Here is a 20605-nt window from a genome sequence, read left to right on the forward strand (position 1 = left end):
TTTTTCCACACCATTCATGATTTTCTAGACCTGTAACATATCCCCTCACCCGTTAGTCATTTCTTTTCTAAGATGAAAAGCCCAAGTCTTGTTAATCACTCCTCATATGGAAGCTGTTCTTTACCCCTAATCATTTCTCTTGCGCTTTCTGTACCTTTTCCAAATACAATAATCTTTTTTAGATGGGGTGACCAGATCTGCATACAGCATTCAAGATGTGGGCATACAATGACTTTATATAGAGGCAATATGGTATTTTGTCTTACTATCTATTGATTTCCTAACGACTGCCAATATTCTGTTAGCTTTTTAGTTTTTAGACTGCCACTGCACATTGAACAGATGTTTTCAGGGAACTATCCACAAGGATTCTAAGATCTCTTTCTTGACTAGTAACAGCTATTTTAGACCCTGTCATTTTTGTATCTATAGCTAGGATTATATTTTTCCATGTGCATTACTCGGCATTTATCAACACCAAATTCCATCTGCCCTTCTGTTGCCCAATCACCTGGTTTTGTGAGATCCCTCTATAACTCTTTGCAGTCAGCTTTGGATTAGTCACTGTTTACCCCCTTTTTCAAGAACATTTATAGGTTTAACAGCAGTGGTCCAAATGCAAATCCCAGCAGCACAATACTTATTCCTATTCTTTTTTACCCATATTTTTTAGTTGGAGTACCTGGCAATGTTTTCATGATGATCTAATGATCCTTCAATTACTTGAATGCCCAGCCTTTGTTATTCTTAATCACCTGCCTCCCTCTTTTTATAACAAACTCCCTCCCCAAAGGCAAAGCTGCAAGCAACTCAAACTCTGTTGCAGTTAAGGGCATGGGCTTTAGGCAGACCTCAAGTATGAAATCCAGGGGTTCAAACTTTGGCTGGGTGTTACTATTCCCTAGTCTTCATAAATGATGCCCTTGTTAATACAAACAACAAAGCTCACATTTTTAAGGACCACTCTCCCCCAACCTGACCCTTTACAATATATTTGTTTTCCTCCATGTTAACTCTGAGAGACCAACCACTATTGCCTTTCAAGGTGGTGTTATCAGATGATTTGACATCTTCAATTAAGCAAACCTGTGATACAGTGAATATTTAACAAAAGGGTTAAAATTAATTTCTTACCTTTAGGAGTGCCAAGGCTACGTGGAAGATTATGTTCAGACCCTGAAAAGGGGAAGAAGAAAAAAAATGAGCTGAAGCAGTCCCACTGTACCAGGCTTTAATTTTCCCTTAGTTCCCACATTTATTACCAGGGAGATTTGCAGGGTTTTTGTCCAAATCTTCAGATTCTCCCAATTCCCTCCCACTTCGCACCCCACTCTTAAGGCTCCATGATGCAGCTTCCAAACTTTTAGCAGATAGGTACCGAGACTCTTTGAAGTCCAGCAATTTTGCTTTCTGACTGGTCAGACAGGAGGTTTTGGGCAGCCCTCTGTTCTTTGGCTGAGTATCAGTCAAACCTGGTCTCTCATGGAGCAGTACAAAATACTAACAGCAGCAGACCATTGGGACAGTCTGTTTCTTCAAAGCCAACAGAACCAAATATTCTAGTGAATATAATTTTTGCCAGTCCAAAGACAGCAGCTTGTATCCAAAATCTTCTGTATTAAGCACCCACAAAAATCCCAAGTGGTAAACACACACATTTTCTTATATCAACTCAAATGCAGACATCAGGCAGCTATACATTATCAATTTTGGCTCAATGTAACCCTGGAGCTTTGCTCACAAGACTTAATCTTTAATTAAAGACTAATCTTTAGCTCATGGAGACTCCAGGACAATCCTGGAAGGTTGGCACTACTGTGCTTGCCATTTTCACTAGACTGCAAACATATAGCTCAATAGACACAAATACAGATAGTGAAGGAAATAATGATAAACTAGTGATGCTCCACTGATTTCAGATCCCGAGAGAAGACAGTGATGCAACTGTTAGGCTCGCTGGAGCTAAATTAAAGGTACCAGTATTCCCACCTGTCCTTTCTAACAGAACCTTAAACAGGCCAACTCTGCCTTCATCTGGTGCTGTTCTAGGACAAGGATAAAGATTTTGAGCCTTTTTCTTACTACAGTCATAAAAGCTGTAATGCTTAACCAGTACAGTTAAAGCTCTACAACCACTCTCGTGAGGCTGCAGCTATGGCGGTACAAAAGTTCTTATACCAGTAAAGCATGGCAAGGCACCTTTATACCTGTATAACTGCATCCACATGAAGGCTTGTCCCAGTATAACGATAGCTGTAAAAATATGACACTCCTCACCGATACAGTTATTTCAGTACAACTTGCAAGTGTAGACTAGGGCAAAGAGTAGAGTACAGCTATATTATGCAGGATCAAATATTCCTTCTGTCAACAGAACAGGTTCTGCTATCTGTGACTACTTTGCCAAATGTAGTTCCATTTAACTTCATTCAGGGCTTTGAGATAGGGCTTTGAGTCCGGTAGATACTGTATTCTATAAACTCCACATTTACTGTATTATTTTGACTTTCCTTTGTATTTATCACTATTAGTTTACTTTTTTTTAAAACCCAATATAGTGCCTCACTCAGATTTAACATATGAAAGAGTTCCAACAGACTTGCCAAGAATAAGGCTGCCCTTATAATACACATTGTTACGGGATTATCACAGGATTTCCTTAATATCTCCCATTGTGCAATAACAAGATTTCAGTTGGTTCCTTGCTAATCGCACATTGTAATTTATTTTAACAATATCATAATAGAGTTTCTGAGGTAATCTCACATATTTGTATTAATTAAGGATAAGTGAATTGGTTTTGCAAGACTAAAAGCCCTTTTGCCCATCCCTTGAACTAAATATTTTTTCAGCTTCAAAAATGCTGGTGTGAATTCCCCTCCATCACATTTCACCTCCAACAATTTGCCGTCAAACTCTATCCAGCTGTTTAAAGCTTCCCTGTTAGAGATACAGCCGCTCCCCGACTTACGTCCACCTCCACTTACGACCATCCACACTTATGACCAAAGTGGTCGTAAATGCGGATCCGAGTTACGAACTGCAATCCGCGCTTACAAACAGCGCAGTCGCCATGTAACTCTATGGGATCCGAGTTACGAACAGTTCGAGTTATGGACCAAGTGTTGGTCTGTAACTCGTTCGTAACTCGGAGAGCAGCTGTATATCAAATTGCCTACCACTCTTGGGAAACCAACTCACATGCTGCTAGGGGTTTCCAGGCATGCTGTGTCATTTATGGGTGAGGATTCTGTTAGGAAAATCCAGACAGAGCAAATTTAAGAGCGACAGCATGCAATCCCCTAAGCTAAATAGCATAGGGAGGGCTACGGAGCCAGCGGTTCTGCTCTTTAGAAAAATGGTGCTGGTTGGAGGAGGTAGAAGGAGCCTCCTCCTGGAGAAATTGGTGGATTCTATGATAAAAAGTCCTCCAAGCCTCTCCCTAAATGAGATGCTCTATATCTTTGATATAAATGTAAAAATGTGGAGTTTGTCATGTCTTGAACAAACCAGACTTCATCAAAAGCTGCAGAACCTTTTAGAAAGTTTTCTTAGAATGTAAACTCTGTGAGACAGAGGTCTGTCATGCTGAGCATAATGGGGTCACGGTGCACACTGGGGCTCCTTGCTGCTGCCACAATAAAATGTATACAAATACAATAGCTGACAAGTTGTTTGGTAACTCTACATTTAATCCCTATGCTATGGCAACAGATCTCATGCCCTTCACCAGAGGTCAGAATTGGAGCAGCATTGAAACCAGAGGAGCATTTAGTTGAACAATCCTTCTCCATGGGTGATACCAGCAGTTGCAGTATATACCAAAAGCAATTTTATTTGTACTCAAAAAGTGATGGATTGTCAACCATATTAACTGAAATTCATACAACAGGTAAAGCACTGATGGCAACAGTCAAACTCCCAATATTGCCATTCCATAATCTCTCAGCCTGATTCCAGACAGAACAGTGCTCTGTATTTTATAAGTCACTTGGTTCAAAGTCACAACTGCTGTCATAATGAATAGTGATTTGCACAAACAAGAAACTGTCAGGATTCCATGCATTTTGGAGAATGAACCTGTACTAAAATGGGGAACTCCCATCCCTCTGGCCAAAAAAAAAAGTTTGGGTAAGAGTCAGGGAAGGGGAAGCTCATGAGCTTATTTCTTCACAAAGCCCTACACAATGGGCTTTTTCACCTGAGAAACTGATATTTCCCCACCCCACATATTCTATCCTGAGTTTCCTATATGACAACATACTCTTACAAAGTACAACTTTAAAGTCCTTAAAGTCCCTGGGGTGGTCTGAATGAAACCAGTGACAGAAAAGAAATCTCATCGACACATTGTGCACAGCTGAAGATAAGGAAATGAACAGAAGCGAGGAGGCTGCTGAACAGATGTATGGGCTTGTTAGGATGTGATGTTGATAAAATATAGGCTAATGAATAGTATTCTTGAAACAAATTTAACATGGATTGTAAACAATATAATTGATGAAACACAGGGATTATTTTTCTATTTTTGCTTCAGTTGTAAATGGCTGCAGTTTTGTAAAATATATATATATATTTTCCTCGACTTGATCAAAACCCAAGGCACATGCCATCTGTGCAAGTTATTTCAAAGAGAGGAGCTTGCTGATATGAGGGAGAATCTAAAATTCCTGTTGTTGGCTGAACAGTTGTTGACCACCTTTACTCCTGCTCAGTTCACTGGGCTCAAGGATGGCTCTGTCAGTTTAAACATTTTCTTCTCACAAGTTAAACCAATTCATCCTCAGTGAGGCTTGGGGCAGAAACTAGGCTCAGATAATTCTAAAATGAGAAAACTCACAGCAAGAGCAAGAAACCAGGCCACAGTGGCGTTGCAACACTTCCTCTGTATTGTTCTCTCAAAATTCTGGGAAGGTGACTGCTCTGAAACAAACAGGGATTTCAATCCCTAAGCCTCCGGAATTCAGCGCCTTAGCTGACAAAGTATAGGTGCCTTTATAAAAGTCTTGTGTGGGAGGGCATGGATTCAAGGAACCTGTGATTCCACAGACTCTTCACTTGCTTTGAATCTCCCCTCTCATCCCCTCAGGTACCTTCTACATGGTTGCATACAAAAGTCAGAGGGATGCAGTATTAATACTGTAAAGTAATAACTTTCTGAGCAATTCCCCTCAAGGGTGGTGGGATGAAGAAGCATGAAGAGATCTTATTCCCTTTCCTGGCCCACTTTGCAGCTCAGGTTCTTACACCATGGAGCGACTACTGCATCGCCCAGCTAGCACTTCTGTGCGAGGTACATGGCCCTTCTGCACATGCACATATGATCTGACCCTTAGTTCTAAAAGTTTGAAAACCAAACCATTACTGACTCGAGTTCAAAATAAGTGGAAAAGCTGATTTCTTAGGGATTTTTTCATTCCAAACAACAAACCAGACACATCAGATTTAATCAAAATTGTAAAATATGCAGTTTCAGCTGAAAGAATGCATGTGTATGTGCTAAGATTAAGACTGCAAATGAGAGTTCAAATGGAAACTTTTTTTAAACTTTACAATTCTGTTTCTCAAGAGCCCTGCAGAAAGGCTGTCTCTTTTCATAGTTTGATAATCACATCGGGAATGTCTACACTTGCTCCCTAGTTCGAGCTAGGGATGCAAATGTAGGCGACTGAAATTGCTAATGAAGCAGGGATTTAATTATCCCACACTTCATTAGCATGATCTCACCGGTGCGTTATTCTGCTCAAGAGCTGATTCGAACCAGGAAATGAGTGCCGGGATGTGTTAGTTCGAACCAAACCCCTTGGTTCAAACTAACATTACTCCTTATTTTTTGAGGGGTTTGGTTAAAACTAACGCGTCCCGGCATGCACTTCCTGGTTCAAATCAGCTGTTGAGTGGAGTAACGCGGCGGCGAGATCATGCTAATAAAGCATGGGATATTTTAATCCCCTCTCATTAGCAATTTCGGTCACCAGCTGTTGAGTGGAGTAACATGCCGGCGAGATCATGCTAATAAAGCATGGGCTATTTAAATCCCCTCTCATTAGCAATTTCGGTCACCTACATTTGCATCCCTAGCTCAAACTACGGAGCAAGTGTAAACGTACCCATTTGTACCTTGGAAGTCTCATCAGTAAAACAGGGATACTGAGGTTAAATCCAACTCTGAAAAGTGACTATATAAAAAGAGAGCACCTTCTTACTCAAAAAATCTATCTGTTCTTTTTGTGTAGTCAGAGTCCTAGCTGCTTGCTTTACTGATTATAATAATTTGTTAGCATTATTTATTGCTGTTGGGGAGAAGTCATGGAGAGAGTTTGTTTTGGCACATCTATCATTAACAGAATTCCTAAATTTCAATCGCAAAATATTTGTTACTCTTTTGATAATCAACAAGAATCCTATTTGACTCTCCCATTCCAGGGTGATTTTCCAGAGCTGGCAGCTTGAAAATTTTTTGTATTTGTAATTCTGTTACAGAGTAAGCCTGGGGCAGGCAACAGAAACAGCTCGCTTAGTAACTATTCCTCAAATATGTAATTCACTTCCGAAATAAATCAAAATGACCATAAACCACAATGTCTTCAGAGTAGAAGGCATAACTTACTTCTTCAAGCTAGTCTTTTTCTATAGCCCCACCAAAATCATCTATTATGAAAACACAATGATAATAAAAATGGAGTTCTTATAGTAAGGAGAAAGAGAAAGGAAAATACTGAAATCTTCATGTCTCTGTTATAATATAGGGTAGATCCCATCCATTAGCAGCTCTCAGAACCATCCAGCACGGGCCCAGAAGAAAGTGAATGAATCTGTGGCCGCTAGATGTCATTACAGACTCACACTTTCCTATTCTCTGGATTAGCCAAGCTTTCATAATCCTATTTTGCCACAGTCCCAATTAGAACAATAAACAGGGTTTTGCTGTATTGGTAATTCATTCAGATGCCACAGCAATGGGAAGAGTATAAGAATCTAAATTAGATTCAACTGACTAGATTAAATAGGCAAGTAAATTGGATCACTTGGTAGATAACAAGAGATAGAAAAACAGTATCAATCACTTTCAGAACAGAGCCAAGCCTTAAGGGCCAGATTTTTAAGTGCCCAATACACACAACTGGGGATGGATTTTCAAAAGTGCTCAGCCCCCGGACATTATGGCACTTTTGGGCAAATTTTCAAAAAAACCTCAGCATCTAACTTCTTGCTCTTTTGAAAGCATAGTGCCTAACTAGGAACTGAGCTCATCTGAAAATCTTGCCCTAATTGTGAGTGGTGAGTTCTTCCCAATATGTGACTTGTCTAAATATATTTGAGTCAGTTGCAAAATAAGAAAAAGAACCTGGGATTCCAGATTTATGCCTAAGCCACTAACCCACAGGGGCCCAATACAGATTTTCTTTTTATTTACATTCACTGCATAGGAAGGATCTCAAAGTGATGGTACAATGAATGTCATTAAAATCTGTACATTCCCCATTCCGAAAGTCATGGCTGTACCATATTTTCTCTCTTCCAAAGGACAGGAAGACATTACTGTGACGGCAGGTACGGTATATAAAACAATGCATGTTGAGTTTTGCACTTGGCACACTCAGAGGACCTGCTCCTATCTCTTTAATCCAGTTTATATAGCTTTCACCATAGCTTCTAGGTGCATTTAACAATTACATTAAAATACAATGATCAAATGGATTCCAAAGTTGAGGGCCCCCTACTGATAAGGTCTTCCCAAGCGGCTGCCTCCAATACCTTTATATTGTCAAGGGGCTGATATTACCAATGGTATTTTAAACCATAGTAATTCATGCCATAGGTTTGTGGTCCCCGAAGGCTATATTGATGGAATTAGCTGGGTGAGAATCACTACTGGAAATATCACTAGGACAGGAGACTCTAGGGGCACATGAGGAATGAAAGCACTGATCACAAAGACATTCATGAGTTATTAATCTTCACTTCTTTGTTAAAAACCTTACTATACATATAATTAATGTCACAGTTACAGATACCTAAGTGAGATGGGAAAGTACCAGCATCAAAGGTCTCATACTCATATCCCCAAGGGTACCAATGAAGATGGGTCAATTTTTCAACAAGTGGTCACCTGTAGATGGTCTCCTGAGTCATTCTCTCCCCGCCCCCATTCAGTCCTTTTATTCTGTGACACTCATGCCTATAACCTTATACACAGGGCTCGCCAAGCTGCGGTGAGCCCTGCTCGCCAGCCGTGCTGTCCAGCGCTCTGCGCATGCACAGATTGCCCAAATCCGGCTCTTCTGGGATGTAATCTACTTGCCACAGGCAAGTAGATTACATAGATTGTGGAGCCCTGCTTATACATATGCTTCAGGGTTCCATCCCTTTTTTCCTTATCTGGACTTCCATACTTATAAAATTTGGGATGCCATGCTTTTTAGAGACTATCCTCTTAGTACCACTTATTTTCATTACCATTTATGACAATTAGTCCCCGTGGTAATCTAGGATTGCTGGAGTGTTACAACTGGGTATCGTGATATTTCTGGGTTCCTTGTGCTGTATTTTCCCAAACATCACCTATTAACATATACAGGAAGAAATTCTCTAGACCTGCGCCCTTGGGACTTGACCAGTGCTGAACCAGAGAATTTGCCATACCACAGGAGGTCAATATTGTCTAGCAGCATTAACAAAGCCACTGCTTACTGGGCTCTTTGAAGACATTTATGGGTAAATTAGAGCTAAATAACAGCACAGAACACTGAGAGCCAGGACTAGTGGCCGTAAACAAACTTTATGAGACAGCAGGAAACTTGACCACAAACATGAAGAGTGAACATCCGGCTAACTAAAACCATGTCGGACCATGAATATTGCTGGACTTTGTATTTTACAATAATCTTGTAACTTTTCTGAAACAGGGCTACTCTTGGGTCACCTCCCCATGACCTAATGTGGATAAGTTAAAACCTTGCAGGCCTCAGCCTTATTTTATATTACAGCCTTACTTTGCTAATATAACTAGTCACTTATGAATACTTGTTGACCTTCTATCCCTATAATACTATCCTATCTACTTATTTCTATACTTACAACCTAAATCTGTTCATCACACACTGATTACATATGAATTAATCACAACAACAGATGATACAATTAAATGAGTGTATAAGATTACTAGCCACAAATATGAGGGCTGAAATGCAAGCACCCCAGTAAATCTCAAGTGTCAAAGTAAAGGATGTTGTGAACTAGGTGACTACACTCAGATCGGGAAGGCTGACATTATTTCCCCATATTTAGAGTAAGAAATATAGTACATTTCAGTAGCGATATTCTTCAAAAAAAGAAAGCAGCTGATCCTGTTGGACTGGTTAATATAATAGAGATGAGGGGGTGAGGTAATACGTTTTATTGGACCTATTTCTGTTGGTGAGACACAAGTTTTTTTACCTTACACAGAGCTCTTCTTCAGGTCTGGGAAACTAACTCCTGGTGTAACTTAGTTATTTTCTCAGACCTGAAGAAGATTTATGTGTAAGCGCCTCTGTCTCAGATGATAGAAGTTAGGGTTGCCAGGTGTCTGATTTTGAGCTGGACAGTCCAGTATTTGAGCTCTTTGTTCGGGAAACAAATTCAAAAAATATAAATGAGAAAATATAAATGTCCAGTATTTTCTAACTAAGATGTAATGTCAAGTGTGTCCGGTATTTTTGTTGAAACCATTTGGCAACCCTAACAGAAGTTGATCCAGTAAAAGAGATTTTCTCACCTAAGTCATCTCACTCATATCTAGGACCTACCTGGAAACAACAACAGTGCATACAACAATGGTTAATATAATGCCATTCCTCTATTTCTAATATTTCTTTTTGAAATTGTGGGTTTGATTTTTGTACTGCTTGGAATGACTAGAATCTGCTTCTATCCACAAGCAGTAGATGGCAGCAAATATTAGGCAGGAATAACATAAATGTACTGTACTCCTAGAAGAATTGTCCACGGGGAGATTAGATAGAAAGTGGCTTAAAAGCCCTTAGTGTAAAATTTTGTGGCTGTAGTATGCCACACTCTCGTAAAATTTTGGAGACAGAGAATAAAAGCATGTTCTGATAATGCACTCCATGGTTCAAAGCTGCTGTAAAGAAAACAAAGGAAAAACTGCATAGTGCTCCACAAAAATAAAGAAAATACATAAGAAATGTTCCCAAGATCCCATGAGACTGCTCAATGGAATAGCAACGATTTCCAGCAGAATAGCATGGAAGCCATACAAAGATGAATTCTGAGACGTGAACAAAGAATTGAGACCCACCCAGTTGATTTAGAATCAAAGAATTTTTTTAAAGTTACAGTACCCAGACAACTACTTCAAGACAGGCCAAGAAAAGAAAACAACAGAACACCACTTATCACCTACAGCCCACAACTTAAACCTCTCCAATGCATTATCAACAATCTACAACCTATTCTGGAAAATTACCCCACGCCCTCACAGACCTTGGGGGACAGGCTAATCCTAGCCTACAGACAACCCTCTAACCTCAAACAAATCTTTCCAGTAACCACGCAACACACCTCCATCATAATCATCCAGGAACCCACCCCAGCAATCAGCCCTGGTGCCAACTCTGTCCACACACCTATACAAGTGATACCATCACAGAACCTAACCACATAAACCACCACATCAGAGGCCCATTTAACTGCACATCTACTAATGTGATCTATGCTAGCAAATACCCCTCTGCCATATATATTGGCCAAACTGGACAGTCTCTATGGGAAAAAAACAGTTATTTACTTCGTAACTGTTGTTCTTCAAGATGTGTTGCTCATGTCCATTCTACTTAGGTGTGCGCACTGCGTGCAAGGACTGTCGGAGAGTCTTCCCTTAGCGGTACCTGTCGGGCCAGCAGGGGAGCCCCCTGGAGTGGCGCCACTATATTGGTGCATATATACCCCCACTGGCCTTCCACCCCCTCAGTTTCTTCTTACTGAACCGCTCCAAACGCTCCAATGCAGGGGAGGCGGGTGGGATGTGCAATGGACATTAGCAACACATCTCGAAGAACAGTTATGTAATAAGTAACCATTTTTTCTTCTTCGAGGGCTTGCTCATGTCCATTCCACTTAGGTGACTCCAAAGCTAAACCTCAAGAGGTGCAGGGGACAAGCCTACTGAGAGAGAGACTGCAACACAGCTCTATTTACGGCAGCATCCTTCCTGGCGTGCTGCGTAATGGCACAGTGGTTTGCAAAAGTGTGCACTGACAACCAGGTAGCTGCCCTGCAAATCTCTATGATGGGCACCTGGGCTGCGGAAGCCAAGGAAGATGCTTGGGCTCTCATGAAATGAGCTGTGATGGGTGGATCTGGAACCTGCACCAGCTCGTAGCATGCTTTGATACAAGCTGTGATCCAGGATGAGACATGCTGGGCTGACACTGGCTGGCCTTACATCCTGTCCACTATAAATACAAACAATTGAGGGGACTTACGGAAGGGCCTGGGCCTCTCTAAAGCTAGAGCACATCTCACATCAAGCTTGTGCAGAGCCTGTTCTGTCCAAGAGCTGTGGAGCTTAGGGTAAAAAACAGGAAGAAAAATGTCTTGGTGGACATGGTAGTAAGAAACTACCTTGGGCAAAAAGGCAGGGTGGGGACACAGCCTGACCTTATCTTTGAAAAAGACAGTGAACGGGGGGTCCACACGTAGGGCCCTCAGTTCCGACACTCACCTGGCTGAAGTAATGGCCACCAGGAAGGATGCCTTCCAGGAAAGGTACAGAAGGAAGCACGTCGCCAACAGCTCAAAGGAGGGGCCCATGAGCCTTGTGAGAACCAAATTTAGGTCCCAACAGGGCAAGGGCTCGTGCACCTGGGGACAGACCCTATCCAACCTCTTAAGAAAGTGGTGGACCATGGGAATTGCAAAAACAGTCCTGCCACCTGAGCCTGAATGAAAGGCTGACACAGCTGCTAGGTGCACCCATACTAAGGAAGGATTCAGACCCTGGACCCTGAGTCCTAGGAGGTAATCCAAGATAGCAGGCACAGGGCCTCCATAGGAGAGAACCCCTTGCCATCAGACTAGATAACAAAGTGTTACCACTTTGCCAGGTAAGAGAACTGAGTGGAAGGCTTATGGCTTCCCAGGAGAACTGCCTGGACCTGCTCCAAACACTTCCTCTCCATGGCCATCAGTGGTCTTGTTCAAAGGCAAGGCCACATGAGACAGCATCTCTGTGTTGAGCATGTCAACCATTGGATCGGAGTCCTCAGAGGCCCCTTTGAGCTGGACCCCGAGGCTCTAGGCCAGTCTCCGGAGGAGCTCTTGATGAGTCCGGGAGTCCATGGCCGGCACTGACGAAGAGGCCAACCCTAGGGCCTCGTCAGGGGAGGACAATGTGTACTCACGTGCAGTCGAGTCCTCCAGTTCATGCAGACACTCTGACACCTGAGAAGGAACAGACTATCTCGACAGCCCTTGGTCCCCGCCCCCAACCAACAGAGGCTCGGGGGATTCACCCCACACTGCCGAGGCCTGTGGTGCCAGGGCACTAAGCAATGGAGTGGCTGAGGATGGGGCCCAGATCCCCAAACATGAGGATCCCGCTGTGGAGGGAGCACTCCCTTGGGCCTGGTGGTATGCCCACGGGTCCAAAACAGCCACTGGTCTGAATGCTGCCACTACGGAGGCCAAGTTTGTGAATGGCTGTCATGACGCTCACAGTGCCAGGAGTAACAGCGGCACCGGGACCTGGATCAGTGCTGAGACCTGGAATGGCGCCGGGACTGAGAGCGACATCGGGACCAGGATCAGTGCCAAGAGTCCTAGTGGAGCTGGGAGCAGGAGAGCAATGCCCTGGGCCACATCGACTCCATGTCAGAATCCAACGAGTAGTCAGATTCTGACCAAGGAGGAACTGAGGCTGGACCCGGGGATCGGTGCCTCTCCCAGTGATGAATCTTGAATGCTGGCTTGCCTCGGTGCCACACTAGTGGCAGGTGCTCCAGTGCTGTAACATGGACCACCAGGATGAGTGTGCTAAATGCCGAGCTCTCTCTGGACTCCTGAGAGAGTAAGGTCACCAGTACCAAAGGATCTGTTGGTGCCGGCATAGACGTGAGCGCCGGGAAGAGCAGCACCGCATGGGGCGCTAGTGTGGAGGACAGTGCAGGTCTACCCAGGTCTGGTGCTGTGGGCAAGGCACAGGCCCAGGTCAGGCCTGGCACTCTGGAAGGCCTTTCAACCAGAACCAGCTCCTCCACTGAACCGTGGCCCCTGGTCACACTCAACTGGCCACACTCCAACCCAATAGGGGCAGACCTCACCGCCAGTGCGGGCACAACAGGATGCCCTGACTGGGAGCACATCACAGGCGGATGCTGGGGCGCAGACCTGCCCCTCTCTGTCCTCCTCTTCTTGTGTGGCACTGGAGATTGCAACCAGTGCCGTGCCACAGGACACCTCGACACTGACAAGGCTCCTGAAGACCTTGGTGTATCCCACATTGAGGGCTATGCGCTGTAGGAATCCAGTGCCATGTCTGTCGACAGTGCTGGACGAAGCTCTGAATCCATCATGCGTATCTTCAAGCGCGAGTCCCTCTCGTGCTGGGTCTGGGGCTTAAAACTACAGCTGATTCTGCAGTTAACCAGGACATGGGGCTCACTCAAAAACTTCAGGCACAAATCATACGGGTCACCACAGGGCATAGGCCTAGAACAGTCAACAAAGGGCTTAAAGCTGGGAGGCCTTGGCATGCCCCATGGACTGGGAAGGAAGGGGACACAACAGGCGAGCACCAACCCAAACGAATTTATCTAATTCTATCTAAACTGGCACTTAACAGGGAAAGTAACTTGGAAAGAATAAAGAAATTCAACTAGGTGCTAACTACTCAAAAAGGCTTGCGGATACCGCTGGGATCACGCTTGCAAACAAGGGAGAAAGGAGCTCCAACAACCATCATGGGCATTAAGAAGGAACTGAGGAGGTGGAGAGTCAATAGGGGTATATATGCACTGAGATAGCAGCACCTCTCCAGGGGGCTCCCCTGCTGGCCCAACTGGTACCACTAAGGGAAAACTCCAATAATCCGTGCATGTGGCGTGCGCACACCTAAGTGGAATAGACATGAGCAAGCACTCGAAGAAGAAAGAATTTAATGGGCACAAATCAGATATCTGAAAAGGTAACACAGAAATCTGTTGGGGAACATTTTAACTTGCTCGAGCACTCATTAATGGATCTCAAAGTCACAGTGTTGGTTCAGGCCAATTCCACAAGCCAACTCCTCAGGGAAGCCTTAGAATTTAACTTAATTTACAGGTTTGATTCCTATCACAAAGGTCTGAATAAAGACATTGGCTGGATGGCCCAGCACGTTCCACATCCTACTGACATAAAACAATGGGTACTTAAGAACAATTTGCACCTTCTTTATCAATTTCCTGTAGCATGGACACACTAATGGACTCTTTCCTCTTTTTTTCCTTCTCTCCTCCCCCCCCCCCCCATTTATTTAGAAACTGGACCTTTAATAACTGCATTCATCTGAAGAAGTGGGTTGTGCCCACAAAAGCTCATGTTTTGTTAGTCTTTAAGGTGCTACAAGACTATTTCCTGTTTCTTAAGTTTTTAAATTATGTGCTGGATGTCTCTGTCCTACCACAATCAGCACAGGACACTGAAATTTGCTAAATTTTCTGCCATATTTTGATGGTGCATATCTATCCCACAGAAGTGGCTGACCACATTCTGTGGGCTACGGAAATCATGCCCGCCTACTACTGCTGGGCATGCTACAGCTGGAACCAGAGTACAAAAGGGAGCTCCACTCAACCTGAGCTGGCCACAGACAAGAGCAGCTTCTGCTCACAAATTATCCTGAGATGCAGATTGCTCTGCGTGACATTTCTTGCTTTGCTCATATTTTGTCACCAGCTTTAGCCTGAAACTATACATTCCTTTTGAAATAAACTTCATGTATGAGCTATGATTGAAGAAACATAAATTACAGATGCACACAAGACTAGCTGGGTGGCAACAGAAGAGGCTGTATCAAATCTTGTGGGCCACATCATGTCCTTCTGGGTGTCCTCCATTAAGTAGTCCTTTCATAGACCCAAGCTTAGATTTTTTTTTTCTATATGGCTTTAAAGGTGGATAATTATGGTCTGTTTTCTGATGATCCAGTGGCAATGAAAGAGACTGCAACTCCATTGCTGATGTGCATGGCTGCAGTTTTATATTCATTTAGTTAAGCTATTTATTCTTCCTCTGTTTTGTGAGCATTTGTTTGAAACCAGTTTTAAGTGCTTCATGATTCTAATCTTAACCATTTAAAACAAAAACTTTGCTGGTTCATTCAGCCATACACTACACCCATTGCTGAACTGTTCTCATTTATTTTTCTGTTCCAGTACTAGAAATTCTCTCCCTTACCCCCATGGGGTAAAGTAGTAACCACAAGATATATTCTGTTTGTGTTTAAAATCAATCTAAACTCATGAAAACAAGAAATTTCAGACAGAAAACTTAATTCCATTGCCTTAATGTTGTGGGAGGGGAGAGAACATGAAAGAGGACCACCAGCTGTATAATCTAATCTAAAACTGACTACATAAAAATCTATATAATTTGTTACACAGCATACATCACCACAGTAGCAGATCCATCCTTATTCAGTAGCATTCATAATCATGTTGACTTATTTTTATTTGCCACATATAAATATATGTACACAAACACACATCTTTTATGTAGCAGGTATGTAGTCCTGATACAAAGTCCTAGCATTTTAATATTTTAAGACACATTACGCAGCTGTAATGACTTTTTAAAAAAAGAATTTGTAATCTTCAATTATCTTTAAACATTGGGCAAAGATGATGGATTGAAAACTTTTTAGATGAAAGCCCTCTAATTATCCACATTACAGACACTAGCCTATTGAATACTTTACCTGTGAGACTGCAAAGAGCAGCATCAAATAATGTCTGTGAAAAGAGATGGAATGTGATATGGAATCCTGTCAACTAGTAAATGGACTACGAGTAGCAATTAATTTCACCGGTTTTGAGAGTGGATTAATTAATTCATTTACAGGGTTTTTTTTTTCAAACTAGCAAATAGTGGATCCAGTAGATCAGGATTTCCTTGCTAGACATATAGGTTCCAATTTGAGCCTTTAGTACCTAAGCTTGGATATGTCTACACAGTAGCCCATACCTTGAAATAAGCTACGCAATTTGAGCTATGCAAATTGCGTAGCTTATTTTGCAATAGCTTATTTAGAAATTTGGTGCTGTCCACACAGTGCTAAATTTTGAAATAAATTGCTATTCTGGCATCTTCCTTAATCCTCGTGCTAGGCGGTTTACAGGAAGCCAGAATAAGAAGCACATTATTTCGAATGTATTTTGAAGTAACGGGCTTCTTTTGTAGACAGTGCAGAATTCTATTTCGGGATAATGGACGTTATCCCGAAATAGCACCGCTGTGTAGACGTACCCCTTGAGTGCTGCTAACAACCTACCTAGGCCCTGTAGAATAACCTCTTAAGTAAATTAAGGAATAATGTTGGTGGGCGCAGAAGAAACTCATACCCAGTGAAAGAAAATATTACCACAGGATCTCAGAGAGATGAGGAAGACTAAAGAAAAATGTGGGGACCACTGATCTATACCCTTTTGATTTAAAATAAAGATTTTGACTTGCAGGAGTGAAGGGAACAGAATGTAACACACATCTGTGCTACCATATAGTCCTGCTGAATGGCATGCAATGTTGCAATGATACATTTTCCAGCTGAAACTTTCTGCACTGAATTTTGATTTAAAGCCAGTTTTTAAGACTGAATTGTTACAGCTCTAAAATAGGGTTTATTTTTAGAAAGCCATTTCTGCCATTTAAGAAGCTGTATTAAAACATGCATAATGGAAATGCTGACATATGTAATTATAGGTTTGATAGACAATATAGCTAATTCTGAAAAGTTCCAGCTTTTTTGTCAACAAAACCTTGGTAAGATAAAATATTGTACACTATTTTTAAAATTCATTTTTACTCCACTGTAGATCTGGGGAGGAAATGAGTTTGTTCCAGATCCAAATCCTGAGGAAGTTTAACAGGTTGAATATTAATCTGTTCTTTTTCAAAGTGGCTTTGTTGATGGAATTATTGCAGAGTTTGACAACAATAGATAAAAAATAACAAGCTATTATGACTTGTAGGACTAGAGGCAGAACTAATGTGTCGAGCCAACCAGCCTTACTGGTCTGAGCTATACCATTCTGCTTAGTGTTTCCCAGCACTTCCTTTACCAGCAAGACACTGCACTGGAAAAATCAAATTTTCTATGCCAATATCTATACTCCCTATGAGACTTTAACTATTTCATTATGAAACACAGTGCTCTACAAGAAACATAGCTATACAATACTGCTCCATAATTTAACTCTATCCATGTGCTCTCACTAACTTTAAATAACATCTTCTCAGATTTATTCACACACAAATCTCAACAGTCTTTATAATTTTATACAAATCTACCAAGGCTGATTCTGAACATTATTTTACCCAGGTACTGTGTTGAATATTTATGGTAGGAGAACAGTCCAGAGTTATAATTTAAGGCAAGGAGTCACAAGATCTTAGTTCTATTCCCAGCTCTACCACTATGTCTCTGTGTGACCTTGGGAAAGTTAGCTTCACCTCTCTGACTCAGATTTTCCAGTTTCTGACTACTATAATTATAATCTTTAATACATTAATACATGTAATTTACAAACAACAGGTTGAATTCCCAGTAACTCATTTCTTCTCATTCATCAGAAATATCGATCCCAAAAGGGCAGCTCATTCATCCATTCATGTTTGCGACAACTGACCCTTTGTGGTATGACTTAAACTACAAAACACACACCAAGCCCCACAAGATTTGTACCAACATGTAATATATACCCTTTAAAAGGAGAGAAATGTAATCCTTATGCAGTTCAGCATCCTCAATGTTTTGCACAGAAATGACCTTCTGTAATCAAAAACTAAACAAAAAATTTCATGTTATCATTACAATTGTGACAGAAACCAACAAGTGTCAGGAAATTCAAAGTTAATAGTAGAGTGACAGCTTTAGCTTTGAACTTCCTGGCTTTTGACAATACAGCATGTATCACGACTCATCCTCTTTTCCTTTAACAGAAAATTTCATGAAAGGTTATAACTGCATATAATTTACCTGTCAGGATTTTTTTTTGCACTCTAATAAATACGTAATTAGACTTATATAAACAAAATGTCAATCCATTGGAATCCAATACAATTATGTAAATATACATTAAGCATATATACATACATGGACCAAGATTTCAGGGTTGTGAAAGTACTGAGTGTGTGGCACAAGATACTTTGCAAGAAAGTAATTTGTCAAATAGAAATAAAAAGAGTAAGATAAGATAAGATAAGGTCCTTGGTCTATTAAATATGATTTCTAGCATTTCTAAATCAATTTATGTACATCACAATAAGAAAGACCTACAGAGCAGATATAATTTTTTTTAAAGGAGTTCTCCAGAGATCTCCACAATAATCCAAGAGGGATGGAAAGCTTGCCTTAAAAATGCAAATTATGAGGGAGAAAGTATGGGGACAAGCCAATTTGGGTAAGTCTTTAAAGAAGACAAGCAATGGAGCACAGTGAAGAATCGGTTACTGGAGATAAAATAAGATTGACGGAATGTCGACAGCAAAGGAGGGTAACAGTATCTTGCCTACTTTTATGAGATTTGCATTGAAAGGAAATCACTTCTCATTTGGGGCTGGTGTAATATAACTGAATCGAAATAGATTTTAGAATGTTATATACAAATCTATTAGATGGGTGAAACCTTTAATTCTCCTAACATTTTGTTCTGTGTAGGAGAACTCCACATTCCTTAAATCTAGGTTTAATTTAATCTGCTCACCTTCCAACCATCAATATCCTGCAGACCTTGCTCCAGAGAGCTCCAATTTGATGATGTTCTGATTAAATTGCAAAAGCCATTTACTTCACAGACTTTGCAGAAAGGTCCAGGCTATGTATATGTACCTTTGTTCCCGAGTATGATTATTGGTCTTGTATGATGACATTTTCCTGATAAATTGTTACAGTTTTTGATTGTTCAATGACAGGCTACCTTTGCAACCTGTATTTGATTTTTTAATGATGCTATGTAGTCGCTATTATGTTGGTGTAAGATTAATTATTCAGAGTACCTACCGCATTTTGTATGGCTTATTAAAATCTAAATAAATAAACAAACACCAACAAGAACAGTGACAAGCATACCCCTACCCCTAATTTTCTCTCAGTAGCAATAGTATCTGCTCAAGTCCCCCAGCTGTAAAACCCATCCCATTCCAGATAGGGGCAGATGAGAAACACCAAACTGGCAAATAATAAGAAATTGCTAGGAGGCATTAGTGCAGGGACATTGGAAATTTGGAGCTCCTAGGGCTACATCACATCCTCAACAGTTGGGAGATAGATAGGAGGGTTGATGAGTGAAGATTACAAGGAAGATGATAGGGTGGGAATGATCAAAAAAGGCAGTGGTTTGGATATACACCTAAGCGTTTGAGCACATATTCAAACCTAGCCATTTGAGATTCTCCCAACATTTGCTGTGATCTTGCATGGCAAGTTCCAGGCTGTTATGAGTTCTAACAAGGAAGTACAGGCAGTCCCTGGGTTACATGGATCCGACTTACATCGGATCCCTACTTACAAACGGGGTGAGGCAACCCCGCACTAGCTTCCCCCCAGCAGACCAGGGAGACGCGAAGCTAGCGCCCCCACCCCCCCCCAGCAGGCCAGGGAGACATGGAGCGGCTTTTCTCAGCAGACACCTCAGCTTGAGAATAAAGGACTGAGGGAAGTGAGGTGTGGGAGAATAAAACTGAGCTCTGGAGAAATGTTTGGCTAGAATTTCCCCTACAATATGTACCAGTTCCGACTTACATACAAATTCAATTTAAGAACAAACCTACAGTCCCTATCTTGTACGTAACCCGGGGACTGCCTGTAATTATCTCCATCAAGCTACATGTAAGAGAATGATGAAAAGATCTTTTCTATATAGGCACAAACTCTAAGATAAAGCTAAAAAAATCCTGATCATTATCTATCACTATATCATTGGTTTGCCATTCTCCTCTTTCCTATCCTCCATCTTCCCAAATTCTTATATTCTCTACATGTTAGGGTTCATTAATGACTTCTTCCATGAGACTTTCAGTGGCATGAAGCATACTTGCTCATTATGAGATGCTGCTGTCACCAATAAATGCTTTTTCTTTCTGGAATGAGCATTTAAAAAAACCCTTTCAATTATCAATGTTCTTCCCCCTCCAATCACAGATAAATTAAATATGACAAACCCCATCTGAAATGATCCCTGTCTGTTAATCCATACCATAATTGGCATAATTTTAACAGGGACCAGAGTCTCATTGTGAATGACTAGTCTGGGCCATGTATTCAGCACTTTGTTACCCATTTTTCTTCCTTCAGACATCTTTTCCTGTTTGAAAAAGTTACTTAGGATGTAAATATTTTGTCAAT

At 41.5% G+C, this 20605-nt stretch overlaps 1 protein-coding gene across 6 annotated transcripts in view; it reads right to left on the bottom strand.

Annotated features, from left to right (window-relative positions):
* The window catches only part of RABGAP1L (RAB GTPase activating protein 1 like), a 422358-nt gene that overhangs the window by 122819 nt on the left and 278934 nt on the right, over window positions 1-20605 (bottom strand). For all 6 annotated transcript variants that reach the window (XM_089780609.1, XM_075936918.2, XM_089780610.1 and 3 more), the window contains exon 18: window positions 1135-1176. In XM_089780609.1, coding sequence (XP_089636735.1) covers window positions 1135-1176 — 42 coding nt within the window. The remainder of the gene's footprint in view (window positions 1-1134; window positions 1177-20605) is intronic.

Source organism: Pelodiscus sinensis, chromosome 9 (genome assembly GCF_052426305.1).
Source record: "Pelodiscus sinensis isolate ZL-2025 chromosome 9, ASM5242630v1, whole genome shotgun sequence".
NCBI lineage: Eukaryota > Metazoa > Chordata > Testudines > Trionychidae > Pelodiscus > Pelodiscus sinensis.